The sequence below is a fragment of the Drosophila tropicalis genome, unplaced genomic scaffold, assembly GCF_018151085.1.
Source record: "Drosophila tropicalis isolate 14030-0801.00 unplaced genomic scaffold, ASM1815108v1 contig_694, whole genome shotgun sequence".
NCBI classification, from domain to species: Eukaryota; Metazoa; Arthropoda; class Insecta; order Diptera; family Drosophilidae; genus Drosophila; species Drosophila tropicalis.
The window spans coordinates 1,996,868-2,015,418 of NW_027173176.1; the positions used below are offsets into that span (position 1 = coordinate 1,996,868).

Below are 18,551 nucleotides of genomic sequence, written 5' to 3' on the forward strand. Positions count from 1 at the left end.
AATGTTTGCCTTGCAAATTACTTCAGCGGCATTGGGTGGCGGGCATACAGCAATTATGCCATACCATTAACCCATTACGATGCTGAACGGTTTTCGCATTTGATTAAAGAAAGGCAATTCCTTAAATACGGTTCACAAAGATTCAAAAATCTAACCAGATTGATGCAAAACTCAATTACATCTGCGTAAATCATATTACTGACTGTCGAAACAAGATGTTAATTGATTCATAAATTCATAGTTATAGTTAGACTACATCATTCGATGGCAGCACAAAAATGTATGTAATTCTCAACTTGTTTTGGACAGATTGATTAGAGATTAATCTCCAGTCTCCATTTCTCAATTATAAGCATTATTCTAGACACAAATTTTTGTATATGTGTCGATGTCTAATTTCTCCAAATATTAATTATAGTTTTTGGGCCAAATCTAAATGAAAGTTAGCCCAAAGATTATAGACCGATTATGTGGGATTTATATCATAATTCAATTGAATTCCATTTAGTATTTATGATTAATTCTAATACCTAATGCCATGGATACTTTTATCAATGCCATACATGTATGTGTGTTTGTGTTGGTTAGTCATGGCACACAACTCCCCTGTCGAATAGCGAGACATTGGTCTTGCAATATAATTAGCCTTCTGTGTGGGTCTTCATATTTCCAATCAGTGCTAATTGTTCTTGTTTCTTATGCTCTACTACCATCCCACACACCAACACACCCACACACACTCTTCACCCACTCACTGGCTAACTCGCTCCCCTTCTATCTCACTCAGAAACCGATCCGGAGGTTGTCAAGTCAACAAATCAATACGTCACCATCGAGAATCTGCGCAAATACACCAACTACACGGTCTGGGTTTTGGCTTACACCAAAGTAGGCGATGGCATGAAAACCAAACCGTTTTATTGCCGCACCCACGAGGATGGTAAGTGGCATTCGGTTCAATGAACGCAAACGAGGTGCGGCTCTCTACACCCCCTCCTACACGCCCCCAAATAAAAAGAACCCCCATCCTTGCCTAGCCCTTTTCCTTTTATTCTCATCCGTTTTTGGTCGTCGCCTCGCTTGCAATTTTTATGGAAACTGCACGTATATATATGAATAACATACATATATTTATTTTATTCGTCGCTTTTTTTTTTGTTGCGGAATGCAGTGCCCTCGGCGCCGCAAGCAATCAAGGCAATACCCGCGTCGAGCACAAAAATCATAATATCCTGGTTGCCGCCCGACTTGCCCAACGGTGACATCGTAAGTACTGGGATAAGTAGTTTTTCCCTTCTTTGGCTAATTAATGTGGCAATTAAACAGTGATCCAAACTCTTAAGTAGATATCTTTAATTGTGAAAGACAGGAAAGGCGTAGAAAACTTGTCCTAAACTCACATTCAAGATGGATTAGATGAGGAGAATAGGAGGATAATATGGGAAAACTATCAAAGAACTCGAAATTGATTAGAATTATTAATTCTTGCTTCTCACTTAGACTGGCTACACCTTCTATATGTCCATGCTGGAGGGTGGCCGTGAGGAGGGAACACACAAACGTCTACTTGGTCCCTATGTGGAAATGCATGAGACTGTCCGCACCCAAGAGTCGGCGACATATCAATTCTGGTTGACTGCCTCCACCAAAATGGGTGAGGGCGAGAAGACCCAAGTGGTTACAGTGCCGCCCAACAATAAGGTACCAGCGCGCATTGTATCGTTCAGTCAACGCATTGTCACACCCTGGAAAGAGCACTTAGAGCTGCCGTGTCGTAAAGTGGGTGCACCGGCACCAGTCACCATTTGGCGTCAGGATGGCCATAATATGGAGACAAGTGCTAGAAAGACCATAGCCAAGAATGGCACACTCTATATGAAGGAGTGCCAGGCCAGCGATGCGGGTAATTACACATGCAGTGTGGAGAACACTTGGGGCAAGGATGAGATCGTTTATAATATTGTGGTTAAAGTGCCACCAGAGGCGCCCAATTTGACGGTAATTAATTCCTACACGGATAGCCTCCACCTCGAATGGCTCGACAATAGTCATGGTGGTAGTCCAATACTGGGATATGTCATCAACTACAAACGCGATAATGGCGATTGGGAGGAACTGCAAGTGGATGCCAAAACGAATTCCCATCTATTGACAAACTTGTGGTGTGGCACTCGTTATCAATTGTATATCACGGCATTCAATAAAATCGGTACTGGGCTCCCATGCGACATTGTTAACTCCTATACCAAGGGCAATCCACCCGTACAGCCCAAGCACTCGCAAATGATTACGAATAACTCAACGAGTGTCACCTGTTGGCTTGACTCTTGGGGCGATGGCGGTTGCGGCATATTATATTTTATGATCGAGTCCCGAGTCTATGGCCGATCCTCGTGGAATGTGGTCTCCAATCATATACCGCCCACAGAGCGTATCTATACGGTTAGTGATCTAGTTCCTGGCACCAAATATCAACTGAAAGTGACTGCCCATAATAATGCGGGCTCGACAACAGCCATTTATAATTTCACAACGCTTTCTCCTCAAGGAGGTGAGTCCTCTCAATCAAATCAAATCAAATCCAACTAAACTAATCTCTCCCAATTTGATTAGTTTTGTATAACAACGATCACTCGACACCTGTTTCGCATCTCAGCGATTTACCATTCTATGCGAATTTCAAACTCTTGTTACCCATTTGCCTATCCCTACTAATGCTCTTGGCCCTAATTGCGGCGGCTCTGTTTCTTAGGAAACGAAGTAAGTTGTTGGTTCGAATGATCAGTATGGATATAATCAAAATTGTTACCTGTTACTTTCATAGAACTGAACAATCAGGCACGTTTGGCCAGCTCATCCATGTCGGAGTCACCGTCATTGGCCAATTTGCAGAATAAACAAAATCGGGATCAGCAATATTTGGCTGTACGTTGTAATCCTGGCAGCTCAGCGCCACGTGGCTCCAATTCAAATGATTCTGGCAGCTTTGGCAAGGCTGAGGGCAATGAATATATCGAAGATATCTGTCCTTATGCCACATTCCAATTGAACAAGCAAACATACAGCGAGAGCTCCTATAGCGGCAATGTCTATAGTGGGCCATATCATTCAGTGCGTGGATCCTTTGTCTATCATGATGTGAAGCCAGAGAGCTATCATGTGAGTCTGATGATTCTGCCAAAGCCATATTTAATTTCATCTATAATCTATTCCTGTACAGTCCAAGGAACCGGAATATACCAAAGTACGACGAAAAGTCGGCCGACTACGAGATCCACATTCCGAGAGTCAAGGTAAAAGCTAAAAAGTTTAAAGACAAACACAATTGTTGATCAGCAGAGCGTCAATATTTGAAATATCCCCATTGAAAATACAATCATAAGGAGTAAGCCCTCTCCTTTTATCATTCAAGAAAGGATAGACCTTGCTTCAATTACATTAAATTGTTAATCGCTCTATTAATATCAACAATTTGTATTGACAATCGTACTTTTAACTCTATTCATTTCTAGTTAGAATTAAGCCAAATTTGTATCATCGCCTCATTCGCCTCATCCATACCTCTTGGGTTTAATTATCTTTGTCATTTCTCTTTCATTCCTTCTAAAAACATTCACATTCTTCACCCACAAAACAAAAATTCTCAAATCAAACAAACAACGTACAAAAATCCATCGAAAATCGTACTAAACTTTTTAGAATCGGACAATCCAGGTTCAACAGATTCCGAAGTTAGGAAAATCCTAACACTTCACATACCAATTACAGAATATGACACACTCGGCTCCGAGTCCGACAATGATGTGTCTGCACGCGCTCTTAACTCGGCCAAATATCGCGCCCAACGGGGTAAGCATATACACAGAGAATACATCAGCAATTGCAGTTTTAACTCCCCCTTTGTCTTGGCTTAGATACGCAAGATGAGACATCTTCCTCATCGGAGACAACACCCACTAGCATGACCAGGAAATCGAAGCCACCGTTTGCCGCACGCAAAGCGGGGGAAACCCGGCACCAGCGGCAAACAGCGTCATGTCCGAAGTTCCAGTGGCTACTCAAGTCACAATGAAGAGACTACTTTTTAGGTAAGAGACAAATCAGAGAAGAAAAAAAGCAACCAAGCGACCAGTTCGTTCTATATATTTATAATTAGAACCCTGTACGTTTAGCATATCCAACTATCCACCAAACTATCAGGACCACATAAATCCACCAGCTCGTTTTTCGGATGCCAACGAGAAGACAAAGACCCAAACGTCGCCACGAATGCGTGCCAATCAGAAATTACAGCGTGAAGCATTTCAAATAAATGTCTAAAAAAAAATTTAAAAAAAAAAAAAAAAAAAAATACACAACTTCCAAAAAATCTAAATATTTGCAAAATTGAAATATATATATAAAAAAAAAAGAAAAAAAAACACAAAAAAAAATTTATATATATTAGTTTTAATTCTGCAAATTGAATGGGGGAAAAAAACAAACAGAAATATGTAAAATTGTAAGATTTGTTGTAAAATCCACCAAAAATGGCACACACACACACACATACACACATCCAAAACTAACCAACTTTCTAAAAAAATAAAATTACTTTAAAACCAAAAACTATTTACAAAAAAATAAAAGATAAAACAAACTGGTAACGAATATGAATATTATAAATTTTCGAATAATTTGCCGAAAACATGAAGGAAAGTAAAAAAAAAAAACAATATAAGACTTATTTACACACTGATTAATGCTTAGTTCAACTTGACAAAAAGAAAAAAATAAATAAAAAACAAGAAACAAGACAAAAGTATGAGTATAATGAATGAATTCATGTTATAGACTCTAAGCTAAGCATTTAATGTAAAGACGATAAAACTTGAACTTACCCTTTGCTGAGTATAAAAAGCAGTCACATATATAATTAATACTATATACCTACATACATATATATATATATATATATTAAAAACTTAAAAAGAACGTATATATATGTATGTATATATAAGTAGTATATAAAAATCGATTCTTTGTATTTGTAGTAAATCATTATTATGAGAAGCATTTCGTTGAATTGTTTGTTTTCATCAACTTTTTGCATCAGTTTGTAAGTGTTTGCTTTACAACTGTTAGCTAGTTATTTAAATGAATTCTATTGATTAATGAATTAATTAATAATGATCACAATGATGATGATGGGTGGGAAAGAACACACACAATAAATTGAAAACAAAATGCATAAAATTCAAAGTTTATGAAACTGTTGTAAATAGCTAAGCATCTCTCATAACTACATTTAAAACATATAAATACATACATATATATATACACACACACACACACACACAAAGAAATGAAAGAAAAACGTAATCATTAATTACATACATACATATGTATATGTTAGCGTGGAAAATATTTCAAGGAAAAGCCAAAGTCGTAAACCAGCATGCATTTTCATAACAAAGCAAAAGAGAATCAATGTTTATATCCTTGCATTAAGAATAATTTTAAAACGAACATGGATTATTCTGGTCATTCCTTCAGATCATAATATCTATCCATTATCTATGCAAGGGTATGATAATGAAAAGCAAAAACCAACAAAACAAACCAAAAACTCAAGCTCAACATAAAAACTAAAACTAGATCCAGGACAGCAGATTGATAAATATAGCAAACCACAACAGGATATAGCCGAATATTTGCCAAATTACAGATAAAAACACACACCCCACACACACACACACACACACACTGCTCTGTACCATACCATATACCTACATAACATACATACATACATACATAACTATATAGACAACAAGCGTATACATACATACATATAATATACAACAATTCTATTTTCCAATAGCTAAACAAAAGGCAAAAATAAGAACAACCAAGAGCAACCAATAACATGACAATATGACACAACAAATACATTAAAACATAATATATAGCAAAGAAAAAAAAAAAAAAAAAAACAACAGAGAAATGCATTAAAAATACATCAACATCAATTTGAATTAACAATATCTAACTTAATGACAAAAAAGAAAAAAAAAGTGGTTCAAGTTATAATCAAGGATTGTTGATAAATACAAATATTTATATATTGAAAGTTAATGCCCCAAATAAATGTCAACATGGGCAACATACGAATACTAAATACCCTTCTCTTCTAAGATCTTGTTTCTTTATCGTTCATAACTTTCGAAAGAATCTAGATTTAGATTTAGAAACTACCTAAACGATTCTTTAATTCATTCCAACTCATAATGTCATTACTCAAGGGTATAAAAAGTAGAAATTCTTTTGATATATAAATCTATATACATATTTAATATCAACAATCCCAGCACAAAAAGTTGAAGTTAAAAAAAAAAAACACACAAAAAAACGAAACTAAGCATAAAGAAGTAAAGTATTAAATATTGAGAATTTTTTGGCAAAATGAAACATTTCAGACTGCACCATTTTCGAATCAACATGAGAAACTTAAAAAAAAAAAAAAAAAACAAAATCGTAGGCATTTAAAATTTCTTCAACTCGAGAATTTGGTTGTAAATTGAAAGAACAAAAATAAAAGAAAACGATTAACAAGAATACATATTTATAAAACAAAACTAAAAAGTTGTAAAATTACACACACTCACACACATACAGAGACATACGCGTGAAATCTTGTAAAATCCGCATAGCAAAACAAAACCAAATTAAACCAAACTTATGGAAAAAAAAAACCGAAATACATGACATGACATATGATTATAAAAAAAAAAAAAGAAAAACAAAAAAAAAACAGGAAAAGATAATGCCTTTTATTCAGCATAACAATAAGTTTTGTTGGACTTTATTTACAGTTCTTTCTTTTCTTGAGTAAAAACAAATCATTTCATTGGGCATAAACTTGGTTAAAGGATAGTTAGATAGACAATAGTTTGTTGTATGTATATAGAAAGTTTTTGTGTATATAGACGCACAATGGAAAAAAAAACCATCATCACTTCATTTTAAAAAACAACATTTTCACATTCTCTTTATCGAATTTTTCATTTTTCATTCATTTCGGTTTCGGTTTTTTGTGTTTTTCTTTTGCAATTATTGCAATTAAAGCATTTTCATAGAGATTTTGTTGTTGTTTCTTCATTAGCATATATATATACGTATATATATATATGTGTGTGTATAGAGAATTTGTTTGTTTGTTTGGAAGTTATAGCTATACAATGATTGTGTTTCACTTACACCGATTATATATATAGATATATAACTTAAGGCTAAACAGGTTTTTGTTTTGATTATATAAAAAAAGGGAGATGAACAAAATTAAAAGGAATTTTAACATTTCACTTACAGCGCGAGCACTGACACATACACACACACACACACACATACATACATATATATGTATGTATATTTGTGTGTTTGTGTATATGTATATATGGGTATATATCTATAAGTGTATAGGTAGGCTAGAACTCATAATAAAGAGTATATAAAATTGGATTTGTTGCAAAAAGTTGTTGTTGTTGTTTCAGCCACTGAATTGGCATTTCTTATAAATAAAGACTAAGCTATATAGATAATGATAATATTAACTTTGATTGGTTGGTTGGGCTTCTTTTTTCGCTTCTTCCGTCTTACATATTTGTTTGTGTGTTGTTTCTATTGTATTGTTTTGATTGGTTTTTGTTGCTTATGGCAAATATCAGAACATTATGGGCTTGTCCTTGCACTGGTCTATCACATAGCCGGTGAACCGTTTTAAAAACTTGGGATACTCCCGCTTATAAACGGCACGAAGAGCACTTGCCGGCGCCCAACCGCCGGGATTGACTGAAATAATATTTGAATGAATGAATGAAAGCGCGTATTTAAACACGAAATTTATTCTTTACAACAAAACAGTGCGCAATACACAATATTTCTTTAATTTTTTGCAACAAGTTCGAGTTAAGTAAATAGCTACCAAGACCAAGACCAAGACTCAAGACTCATTTGCCCCGCAGACAATAATCTTCTTTGGGAAAATAGTTCAATTTTAGTTGAATACTTGATAGCTTCAGTTCAGCAAACACATGAACGAGAAAAGCTCAAAGACTAACTAAATAGTTTGTTGTCTTCTTTGGAAAAAAGGGAGATGGAAAAATTGTCTTCAACTTGTTGCTTACCTTTTTCCTCTCATCATCTAGGCAGGTGATGGCCTTATGCTCTTGTCGTCTTAATAACATAACTTGATTTGCGTATATGTATACTAGTAAATCTAGTAAGGCATATCATACCGCTATTTTTGTACATACTACCAAGTAGTAATCATATGTTTTGGATATAATTTCTTGATTAGCATTATATCAACTCTTATTTGTTGCAACATTTGGAGTTAAAGAATCGTATATTGTTGCTGTTGTTGTTGTTGTTGGTATATGGTATATGTTAGACTACTTACCCACAGAACAGTAGGTTATTTTGCAGGTCAAATCATCACGATTGAGGGGTTGACCCTTGACATAACCATCGGGTAAATGGGTTTGGCAGGCCAATATTACGGTTAGAAAAATGCGTACACATTTGCCATTCTTTGACTCCTGTTTGGCATATTCCGTTGAGTTATTACACACGACCCAACAGTCCCTTGCACCAGGTTCTAGACCATCGGTTATTTTACGCATATGCGACCAAAATTGAGCATCACGCTGACTGGCTGGCCAAATGCGTTTGTGGGTTTGTAGGAAAAGCAATGTATCCGCTGAGATTTTCTCCAAAATGGTGCAGTCTTCCAAAGTAGCTGCAACCAAACAAGGATAACATTGGTGAGTTCAATTCATTTTCCTGCCGTACAAATCATATGTAGGTATATTACTCACTCTCCCAATCGTTGCGGAATTCGGGCATGAAGAAATAATGGCACATCTCTCTAGCTGTCACACCATTTACTGAATGATAAGCCTTTAATGGATCCATAACCATGCCATTGACCTCCTCCTCGCGTTTGTACATTTTGATTTCACCCTCATCGGCAAAAATTTGCCAACCGTTGCCATCCTGTCCGACGCCCTCGCGTGCATGATGCAATTGCTCTTTGCAAACACGATCAATCTGTGGCAGAGGAAAAATCCAATTAGTAGACGAAAATAATTGAGTTTGCTTGCCGCTTACCTCGGACCACAGGGCATGATTCTTGGCCTCGGCACCAGTACCGAATTCCTCGCGTGCCTCTTCACCCTCGGCCACTGCCTCATGCGGCACATTGACCAATGTCTGTGAGATTTGTGATTGCAGTCTCAGTTTGAAACGCAATTGCATGTCCTCCTCAATTTTCTCCAAGCCCGTTTCAACAGCATCGAAGAACTCATCCTCGGGTAATGTGGAATGTGGACCCTCCTGCAATGCGAAAATGTTATAAAATACGAAATACAAACTCAGCCAATCATCAGTAGGACATCAAATCTGCGTTAGGGATTGGGTTTGGTCTAATTAATTTTAATGACGAAACCGCATTCAATTCAAAAAGAAATGGAACGTGCTCTGTATAAATTAATTGCCAACACTTTGCCCAACGACAAATGTGGCCCAAACAAGCAAAACAAAAAATATGGCAGGAGCCCAGATACTACTAGAGGAGAGAGAGTGAGGGAGAGAGGGGTGATGGCTAGTAGATTCTCAGTCAGCATGCGTAATTGGGCGAGCATAATAGATACAAAGGCGCGTCATTGTGCCATGAATACTAAATATGAATGACAGTCTGGTCTGGTCCGGTCCGGTCTCGTCTGGGGGATGCGTGTTGGACACACTGTAGTGAAGCCTCCCAACTATGGGAACAAAGCCATAATTGGCCAAAATAGACGTCATCTCTTCAACTTCAAGTGCTCACTGTAGTCTACGTCGACGTTTAGTTATAATTCATAATATTTCCCTTTTTGTCTAGTTCTTTATCTTTTTATTATTTTGTTTTTTGGTAAGCGCGTGCAGAGCCAAATACTTCTAGGGAATTTTAAATCTATGAATGGAAATATTTTGTGAATTTATTCAATTCATTTAGTCGTTTGATTAAAACGTGATGAAGTCATTCCTGTTTCTCTCCTTTCACTTACCAGGCTCTTAAGCTGGACAAACAAAAAAAAACAACACACAGAAAAAGAACCAAACTAATTGCTTGGTTTTTTTTCTTTTACTTCGGAACTAAAACGAAACGCAGGAAAATTGTTAACTAAATGAATGAGTGATTGAGAGAGAAAACGAAAGAGAAACCCGAACAATAATAAACTAAGCAAAGCATTCAGGACAAATCCTTCCGTCCAGAGCAAGGACACAAAACAATCTGTTGCTTGGTGGTTCAAGAACCAAAAACAAAAAAAGATAAAGAACAAACTTCTGAAAGCAACAGCAAAATGTGAAAAGAGAGAGAAAAAGAGACATATTAAGAGATGGAAAGAGAGAGTGAGTGAGAGAGAGCAAAGAAAAAAATGAGAAAGCACAGAAAAAGCTTCGTATAAAAGGATTCCTCGTATTTAAATATTAAATCAATGCGTGAACGGCATTGGTGAAAATTCGGCTTTTGGGTGACAGGATAGAATGGGAAACCCGCTGTTGGCCCCATTTGGAGTGAAGTGACGCGAAGTGACGAGACGTAACGTGGTGCTGCTCGAATCCTTCTCCTTACCCAACCTTAACGCCGTCGACCATAAATGAGGCCAATTTAATGGACTGAAGGGACGTTTTGTTTCTCTTTTCACTTAACGCTTTCGTATCACATCAATTTACCGCCCATTTTAACGTACCGCAATTTGTTTAACTTTGCTGCAAGAGCGCCAAATGAAACGGGCCGAGGGCATTCTGAATTTAATGTTGAAATTTTATGCGATTTGGATGGACAAAAAACAACAAACAAACAAAATGTATGTAAAGTTAGGTTTCACAATATGCAGACAAAAACGGTTTCGTTTTGTTATTGTTTCTTGTATATTGTTTATAAATGATTTGTATGTACGTGTTGGCAACTCGATCGCTGACCGCGGACTGGACTAACTACCGCTTCCAACCTCAGCCCATAAAGCCATAAAGCTGACAGTGAAGCAGACAAGCCATAAGTCATCAGTCTATCACTCATTCAGTTAGTCAGTCAGTCAATCAAATAAGTCAGGTGGGAAGCATAAAGAGTCAAAATCATATCCGATTTACAATTAAACAACATTTGTATACTCTAATTTCACAATTTTATCAATAAATCTCATAAGAAAAATAGGTAATACAATCTAAACATTTTCCCATTAAGGGAAAGGGCTATATATGTACATATATAAACACAGCTGTTATTTTGATATCAAATAGAATTTCACAGAAATTGTTAATATTTGAATTTCTCTTAAATAAATTACACAATTCATAGAAGTCAAATGGTTGGGTTTTATTAAGTACACTTTAAAGATAAGATTTCAGTTTAAAAAAAGGGGGGTATATTTGGTTTTGAATTTCCATTAGAGTCAACAAGTGAAAAGCGAAAGTTATGTTACAACATTTCTAATGTAAGGGTATTTTTTAGCTTTGCTAAGCTTTGACAGGCAATCGTCAACCCCAATACCTGTGACAATATGTTAGTATATTGGCTTCAGCTGTCAATAACCTGACATACTAACTCCTACTAAACAAGAGCTACTCACATTCTTGCGCTTGACTGGTTGCTGACCACCAACTACACTAAACTATCATCCATTCGTCTCATCTTCATCCTCAAACCACGAAGGCAATTGCGACATTACAAATAGATTTAGATTTAATTGTAAATGTGTTTCTTATATCAAAACTTTGTAATTGAAGGGTTTAGAAAGAATTACATTGGTAATATAAATTTAATTATTTTTGCTATTATTGTTGACTTTGCGGAAGTTGAGGCAAAAAGTAATTAAATATTGAAACGTTTGCATGCCAGGTGTATGATAAGATCAGAACTCCCCACAAAAAAATTAAAACACACAGCAAAACAACTATACTAACATAAGATCGAAATTGTTTAAATAATTGTTATGGAATGTGGCCGTTAAAATGAAATTTGACTTTACGTGCTAGAGTCACAATAAAGGAAAGAAAAACAAAAAAAAAAACCCCCCTTAAACTAGAGTGAGTGAGAGTTGTTTGAATGGGAATAACAAAAATGAGAGAAGAAGACGGGGCGGCGGGAAGGCTATAATTTTTTGACGCCTTTTTTATGGTTATTTGTTTGCCGCATTTTTTGTTTTTCGTGAGGTAAGTAAATCTATCTATTTATCCATCAACTGACCATGAACTACAAATTGTGTGCCATTAGCTATTTATATACATATACTTAAGTAAGGGGAAAGGTTGTTGAAAGAAATATGTATGTATTTAGCCAATCACAATCGATAATAGGCCATTCCAAATAAACACTTTTTGATTCGAGGTGTACTAATTAAAATACAATTACTTGAGAAATTTAACTAACTAACTAATACCGACCGTATTATGTTCTTGATCAATATGTTTCCATAAAATAATGAAGCAAATAATGCTTTGCAATGGCTTTGATTTGGCTTTGTGTCTAAAGCGTGAAAAATGTCCCTACCACAATAGGTTTGAGTCGTTTAATCCTTATTAAACGTAAACCTCCTCGAAGGTTATTGACCTTAAAAACTTACCTCAAAATCTGGGCCTGGATATGATAAACGTTTCATCTTTTCCATCTCATCTTTTAACTTTCTACAAATACAAATAATAGATAATTAATGGTTAGTGGGTTAATATATCTCATGTCAGAGGCTTACTTATTCAGTTCCTCGGAGCGTCGACGTTTATCAATTTCACGCTCCAGTTTTCGTTTCCATGATTCATCATTTTCGCTTATGATTCCCAAACAATGTTGTAGGGTCGTTAGCACGCCGGACGTTGTGGCACGAAACGTAATTGACTCACCCTTGATAATCGTAAGGAGAAGAACATATATATATAGGTTTAACTATTGCTTTACAATGTAGCTTAATGGTGATTACCTTGAAATCAATGGGCTTTAGGCCATCACCGAGATCCAAGGGTTGTGTATTGCTTTTATTCAACTCGGAGCAGGCATCGAAATACCGTTGCAGTGTATCAATCTGACCGTAAAGTATATCCTTGAAGGTCTCCAGTTCGCCGACCTTCTCACGTAGATTACGTTGCGTTTTCTTGAGACTGCCACCGCTGGCCAATGATATAGTATTCGATTGTAAGGACATTGTGCTGCCATGGCGACGTAGGGAAGTTGTATCCGTGCTGCCAGTATCCTCTTTATATAGCTGCAATACTTCCACCCAATGCATACGATCTTCACTTGTCTCAGCTCGAAGGCACCAATTGTTAAGATTATTGACCACCACATCGAAACGCAGCTCATCGGATTCGTGTGCCTAGATAGATTTATATGATAAGGTAGGGGAATAAATGGGTCTATGAATCATAAATGAATATAAACATGTATAAATATATATATATGGACAATGAAATTGATAAAGAAGCGCCACCTGTCAACACCATTAGCCAGCTAGAACTAATACCAAGGCCACTGGCACTTACATCGTCGATGACTTCAATTTTGGTCTATTTCTGGTTTACGTTAATTGATTGCTTGCTTGCTTGGCTTGCATTGATTGCGCGGCCGTTGGTCAAATCAAATCGGGGTGACGCAGGGTGTATGTGACGGGGACAACTTGAACTTTCGGTTAATTTCGAGACCCAAACACACATGTGCTCATACAAACACACGCACACACACACACACATGCTCTATTACTCCCATTACTTTTTTATTAGTTCAATTAAAGGCACTTGGTTGGCCTCCGTTCGACGTATTGCCACCACCATCGCCATCGTCTCAAGCTCCCATAAACACAGCCGTAGCCCGTAGTATTTAATCATACTGGGAGGGGTTTAATCTTTTCTCGATTAACTATAATTGAATCTGATTTGAAGCAAAGTAGTCTTCTTTGTGGTTTAAACTTGGAATTTGCATTAATACCTCGACCTGGATCACATTTCATGGGACAGTTCGATCTATGCGCCTATGTGGCTTACCTTTATTGTTGCTTTTGCCAAACTGATTGCACCACGACAACCCAGATCGGATTCCGATTCCGATTTATAGTAGGAGAGTGTGCCATCTTTTAGAACAATATAGCGTGGCTGCCAGCCATAGATATAGTTGGTCCATTTGCTTAGATATCCACGCAATTCAATGCTATTGTCCAAATAGTCCTCTTCCTCAGAAGATTCGCTTTGCGAGCCAATAGCTGCCGCAGCCGGCGCCTCATTATTGGACTGCAGGGGCGTAACTATTGCGGTTTGTCCAGTACCTACAACTGTTCCAGCACCAGCTGTATCTGTTGTGTCTGTAGCAGCCGCTGTCGTCATGTCCATGCCGGATTGAAGGCCGTCTTCGTCGTTGTGCGTTTTGGAGGGGGGGTTAAATATCTAGCAACAACAATAATAATAATAACAGCAACAACTTTAATCAGCAAGAGATTACAATTTATATTGCGCCACGTCCACGTAGATAAACAACAATAATAACAACAACAACAATAACAACAAAAACAACGACAACACCCACAACAACAATGCCGGCAAGATGAATATAAAACACATATTCACTTGATATATATATTCCCAATTACCAATTGGGAGTTGGGCCTGGTCTGACTCCGAGTCAAATGGGCCGCTCCTTCTTCTTCGCTTCAACACCATCGCCGGTGTGAGCCCGGGAATTATTTTACATTTTGCTTAGGTGGCTCTTGCTCTCTCACCTGACCAAAACGGCCGCCGCACTCTCTTTCACTCTTTGCTTCGTATTTACGTCTCTTTTTTATTTATTTACTTTTTGGGTTTTGGATTACCTTGGTACCCTTGGGTACGGGTACCGAGGGATTATATTTTGGAGGTCCCGCTTGTTGTTGTGGAATAATGATTGTAGTGTGGCCAGAATCACAGTGCATATCACAGCAAACATCACAAATACGTCGATAGGTTTGCTCTGAAAATGTCGATTACGATAGGTTTCCGATAGGTTTTGCTCCGATAATGTCGACTAACCGATAGGCTTGCTCCGATAATGTCGATTGCGATAAGTTTCCGATAGATTCTTCTTGCGGAAACTATCGATATGTCACATTATCGATAACTGATGACTGCTTAAACTTTGGCGCGCCATCTGAACAAAAGGTAAGTGGCTGCAACAACATATTTGGCAATAGGAATCTTATTGTCTATGCATTTATTTTTTCACATCTAGTTTAACTTGGAATTACAGCGATAATTGCAGATTAAATTCGTCTTCGTTTTTATGCCACAATTATGATTATTTACAACACTAAAAAAAGTTAATAACGCCTATTTGACTAAACAAAATAAATAAAAATAAATACAATAAATAAATTTAAACGAATTTAAAAATTAATTAGTAAAGATTAATTACAAACAAATGACTTTCAATATTCACTCAATTTTTGTTCTTGTTAAAAAACTAGACGAGGTCAACAATAAACTGGTTTTGGGGCGAGGTCTTTAGGATAATCTACATATAGACGTTATTACTGATAACTGGAGCATTATCATTATCAATTGAGCTAGCAGGCAGTTGTATAACCTGCTCTTCATGGTATTCACCCATAGGTCGGGCTGTCGTCGTCCTTGTTGTTGTGGCTTTGGTGGGTTTGCTATATTTACTAGCCAAAGCCTTGAAAATGCTTTTGGGGCAAGCCTTGTAGTAGGGAAAACATTCACCTGGCGCCTGCTTGCCCTCACCCACATGCTGAGCGTGTACATATTCCGGCAATAATTCAGAAAATGGTGATTTTGTGACCCTTCAAAAAAACAGCAACAACATATTTCAAGTTGACACATTTAAAATTAAAAACTTCTGATTACTTACGTTAAAAACAATTTTGTCATTTCCCCAAAAACTCCAAACTTCTCCAGACTTCTTGAATGCATTTCACAAATTGTACGCAACAGACACGCCTTTCCATCCATGCCGAAGGTGGCTAGAAAATCCTCCACTACACCGTAGAGTAGAACCCTTTCGCCACCATGAAAGAAATGCTGAAGTCCGGCAGGTAGTTCCGGATATTTGGGAATCTCTTCATGCACTTTGAATGGCTGATTGTCTCCACTTCTGCTTTTCTGCTCGGTCAGATCCCTTTTCCGTCGCTGAACATGTAAATATCTGGCAACATATTCGCCCAGCATATGGCCAGCTTCATGGCCAAAAGATCGGGCAAAAAAGGGGGGCAAATCACCCAAAGGATTTTGATTATCTGTCAGTCCCAGCTTATCAAAGTCAACTGGAAATGAAAACCGAAACGAAATCAATGTACGTTGAATTGAGCAATCTTTGCCAACAACACACTCACTTGTGACTGGAAAACTGATGGTCAGATTAGAGAAGAAGCCCTCGGGTGGATGCCTAACCAATGGCATGGCAATGGTTGGTGTAAACGTTAGCGATGTGCCCGGCGGCAATGCCAAACGTCCGTCGTCTGTTATCCAGACTAGACGTTTCTTGCGTATATGTGGAGCATTGCCATCGAAATCCGTTTGCACATGAGCCTCTGCATCCGCCAGCTGATCGGCCAAATTTTGTGCCTCCTCGTCATCCGCTTGCCACATTTCTTGACTCAGACAGATCAGTGGCAACAGCATCAACATCATCAGCATCAGACAAGTTAATGTTAATGTATTATTATCCATTGCTATGCCACCTGCACGCATTGCCATTGCTTTTGCTATTGCTATTGAGGCTGAGGTAATGATAATTATAAGTATATAATAAGTATATATATATATATAAGTAACAAGTGAAATTGTTTTTAGAGTATAATATTAAAAAGTTTAATCCTTTCCAACTTTCAAAAACAAAAATTCTACATAATTTTCTAACAAAACGTCATTTGGAAGTTTTTATAGGTTTCATAATTAGTTTGCCTTTCATTTTGAATGGATGAAATATCCTTAATTACTTTTACTAACGAAAGACTTAAGCAACGAACTCAATTTGGGTTTTAGTTATTAAAAGACTTAGGCAACAAACTCGACTTGGTCACTTTGTTGGACTTATTCTCAGTTTAGCTGTTGAAAACGTTTGCCTAATGGCATTCATTATTCAACAGTTGTATAACAGCAATTGAAGCACACACTCACTCACACACACACACCACAGCTTATTCTGCATTCTCATAACCCAGCTTCAGCCCCTAAGAAAGCCTCTCTCCATCATCATTTTGATACCAACTGGTTTTCAGTTTTGGCGCCTGTCGAACATATCTCGTTTTTATTATTGTTGCCGTTGTTGTTGTTGCCTTTTTTAGCTATTGGCATTGTTCTATGAACCGTTAGCAAAGTTGGCAAAGAGTTTTGAATTCTGATTACAACTTTGAGTACGGCAATTCGCAATTTTACACATGAGTATTCCAGTGAAAGCATCTTAACAGATTGATTTATCATTCTAAATCAATAAAAAAGAAAACCAGTTGCATTTAACCCAAAAATAAACTCATCATCTAGAATTTCAGAGCAAAAACAAAAATGCATCTAGCTAAATATTATGCAACTTGCACCTGAACCTTGCCTACCCGGTTGAACAAGCCTGAAAGGAGTCGAGCAGGTCTTCCATTTGATACAATTCTTTAAGCACACACACGCGTTCACACACACAGAGACAAATGCTCAAGCACTTTCCCAAAGGCTACAATTTTCATCTAGCAAAAAAAAAAAATCTAGATCAATTTGTTTTTTTTTTTTTTTGCGCACAAGGGTTTAAAATTTCTCTCCAAATGGTTATACCATGACAAAGACATGACATTGACTAGACAGTGGGCGTGGCATGGCCATGGCCAACAACAACCACCAACTGCCTTGAGCTTTGGCTCAAATGCAGATGAGATTAATTGCAGTGACCACGACGACGATGATGACGATGATAGACATGAGAAATTCAAATTCACAATTGGGTCACTATCTAGGCTAGAAGCGAGGAAGAAGGCGCCGGCCAGAAAAGTGATTTTGATTGGGCGCAAGTGCGTTAGTCAGTTAGTTTAGTTTAACCAAATGTTTGCCACTTGATGCAAGAGGAAGAACTGGCCTATCCACTCTTTCCGTATATCAAATGAAGTTGACATACACATTGAGGCGAGAGACTTGCCCAGGCACTCGCACTCGCATTCGCACTCGGAGTCGGAATTGGAATTGGACTCAAACAGAAACTGATCGTTTTCTATTGGACTCTCGCTTATGGCCATGAATGGTCTTAAGGATTGATTTTGATTTCTATAGGAAATCAACAGCAGCAGCAACAACAACACCAACAGCTACAAATTGCAGACACACAAATGAATGTAATTCAACAACATTTTGATACTCTTTCTTTGTTTTTTTATATCTCATATTCAAAATGTTTCAGACTTATAATTGAAGTCATCATTGTGAGCTGGTAATTATTGAAATTTACTCAAATGAAATGAATCATTCATGGATTTACACTTGTCTAAGGACTTAAAAAAGTTGAGTTATCATTTAGAAGCTTA

The 18,551-nt window shown here is 37.2% G+C and overlaps 3 protein-coding genes across 8 annotated transcripts in view; 1 reads left to right on the forward strand and 2 right to left on the reverse strand.

The window, feature by feature from the left end:
- The window catches only part of Dscam4 (Down syndrome cell adhesion molecule 4), a 49,196-nt gene extending 44,810 nt beyond the window's left edge, over nt 1-4,386 (forward strand). For 3 of the 5 annotated variants that reach the window (XM_068292981.1, XM_068292982.1, XM_068292984.1), the window contains 9 exons: nt 788-940; nt 1,172-1,266; nt 1,501-2,551; nt 2,614-2,760; nt 2,825-3,159; nt 3,221-3,293; nt 3,700-3,849; nt 3,915-4,082; nt 4,168-4,386. In XM_068292981.1, coding sequence (XP_068149082.1) covers nt 788-940; nt 1,172-1,266; nt 1,501-2,551; nt 2,614-2,760; nt 2,825-3,159; nt 3,221-3,293; nt 3,700-3,849; nt 3,915-4,072 — 2,162 coding nt within the window. In that variant the 3' untranslated portion in view covers nt 4,073-4,082; nt 4,168-4,386. Of the gene's footprint in view, nt 1-787; nt 941-1,171; nt 1,267-1,346; nt 1,455-1,500; nt 2,552-2,613; nt 2,761-2,824; nt 3,160-3,220; nt 3,294-3,699; nt 3,850-3,914; nt 4,083-4,167 lie in introns of those variants that run through there. The other 2 variants (XM_068292983.1, XM_068292985.1) reach the window with 2 other exon arrangements.
- A 2,402-nt stretch (nt 4,387-6,788) lies between these two features.
- cert (ceramide transfer protein) lies at nt 6,789-14,971 on the reverse strand. Of its 2 annotated transcripts, none has more exons than XM_068292302.1 (9): nt 14,778-14,971; nt 14,050-14,445; nt 12,993-13,385; nt 12,768-12,916; nt 12,642-12,702; nt 9,148-9,372; nt 8,856-9,087; nt 8,438-8,776; nt 6,789-7,827 (listed from the first exon to the last, which is right to left on the reverse strand). In XM_068292302.1, exons 2-9 carry the CDS (start codon nt 14,389-14,391, stop codon nt 7,700-7,702), a joined length of 1,869 nt encoding a protein of 622 aa, XP_068148403.1. In that variant the 5' UTR covers nt 14,392-14,445; nt 14,778-14,971; the 3' UTR covers nt 6,789-7,699. The 2 variants fall into 2 exon arrangements, with proteins under 2 accessions (XP_068148403.1, XP_068148404.1); XM_068292303.1 differs by lacking the exon at nt 14,778-14,971 and adding an exon at nt 14,649-14,770.
- Nucleotides 14,972-15,484: 513 nt separating this feature from the next.
- LOC137579354 (uncharacterized) lies at nt 15,485-16,750 on the reverse strand. Its single transcript, XM_068293087.1, has 3 exons — nt 16,383-16,750; nt 15,902-16,313; nt 15,485-15,833 (listed from the first exon to the last, which is right to left on the reverse strand). The coding sequence occupies exons 1-3, from the start codon at nt 16,744-16,746 to the stop codon at nt 15,545-15,547; spliced, it is 1,065 nt and encodes a 354-aa protein (XP_068149188.1). The 5' UTR covers nt 16,747-16,750; the 3' UTR covers nt 15,485-15,544.
- Nucleotides 16,751-18,551: the final 1,801 nt, after the last annotated feature.

Excerpts from the sequence above, each read along its gene's own strand:
- cert (XM_068292302.1), bottom strand. The coding sequence starts at position 14,391 with ATGGACATGACGACAGCGGCTGCTACAGACACAACAGATACAGCTGGT. Across the intron at positions 12,703-12,767 it reads CGCTCCGAGGAACTGAATAA|AAAGTTAAAAGATGAGATGG; the intron begins GTAAGCCTCTGA and ends TTGTATTTGTAG. Across the intron at positions 7,828-8,437 it reads AATAACCTACTGTTCTGTGG|TCAATCCCGGCGGTTGGGCG; the intron begins GTAAGTAGTCTA and ends ATATTATTTCAG.
- LOC137579354 (XM_068293087.1), bottom strand. The coding sequence starts at position 16,746 with ATGGCAATGCGTGCAGGTGGCATAGCAATGGATAATAATACATTAACA. Across the intron at positions 16,314-16,382 it reads CATCAGTTTTCCAGTCACAA|TTGACTTTGATAAGCTGGGA; the intron begins GTGAGTGTGTTG and ends TTTCATTTCCAG. Across the intron at positions 15,834-15,901 it reads ATGACAAAATTGTTTTTAAC|GGTCACAAAATCACCATTTT; the intron begins GTAAGTAATCAG and ends GTTTTTTTGAAG.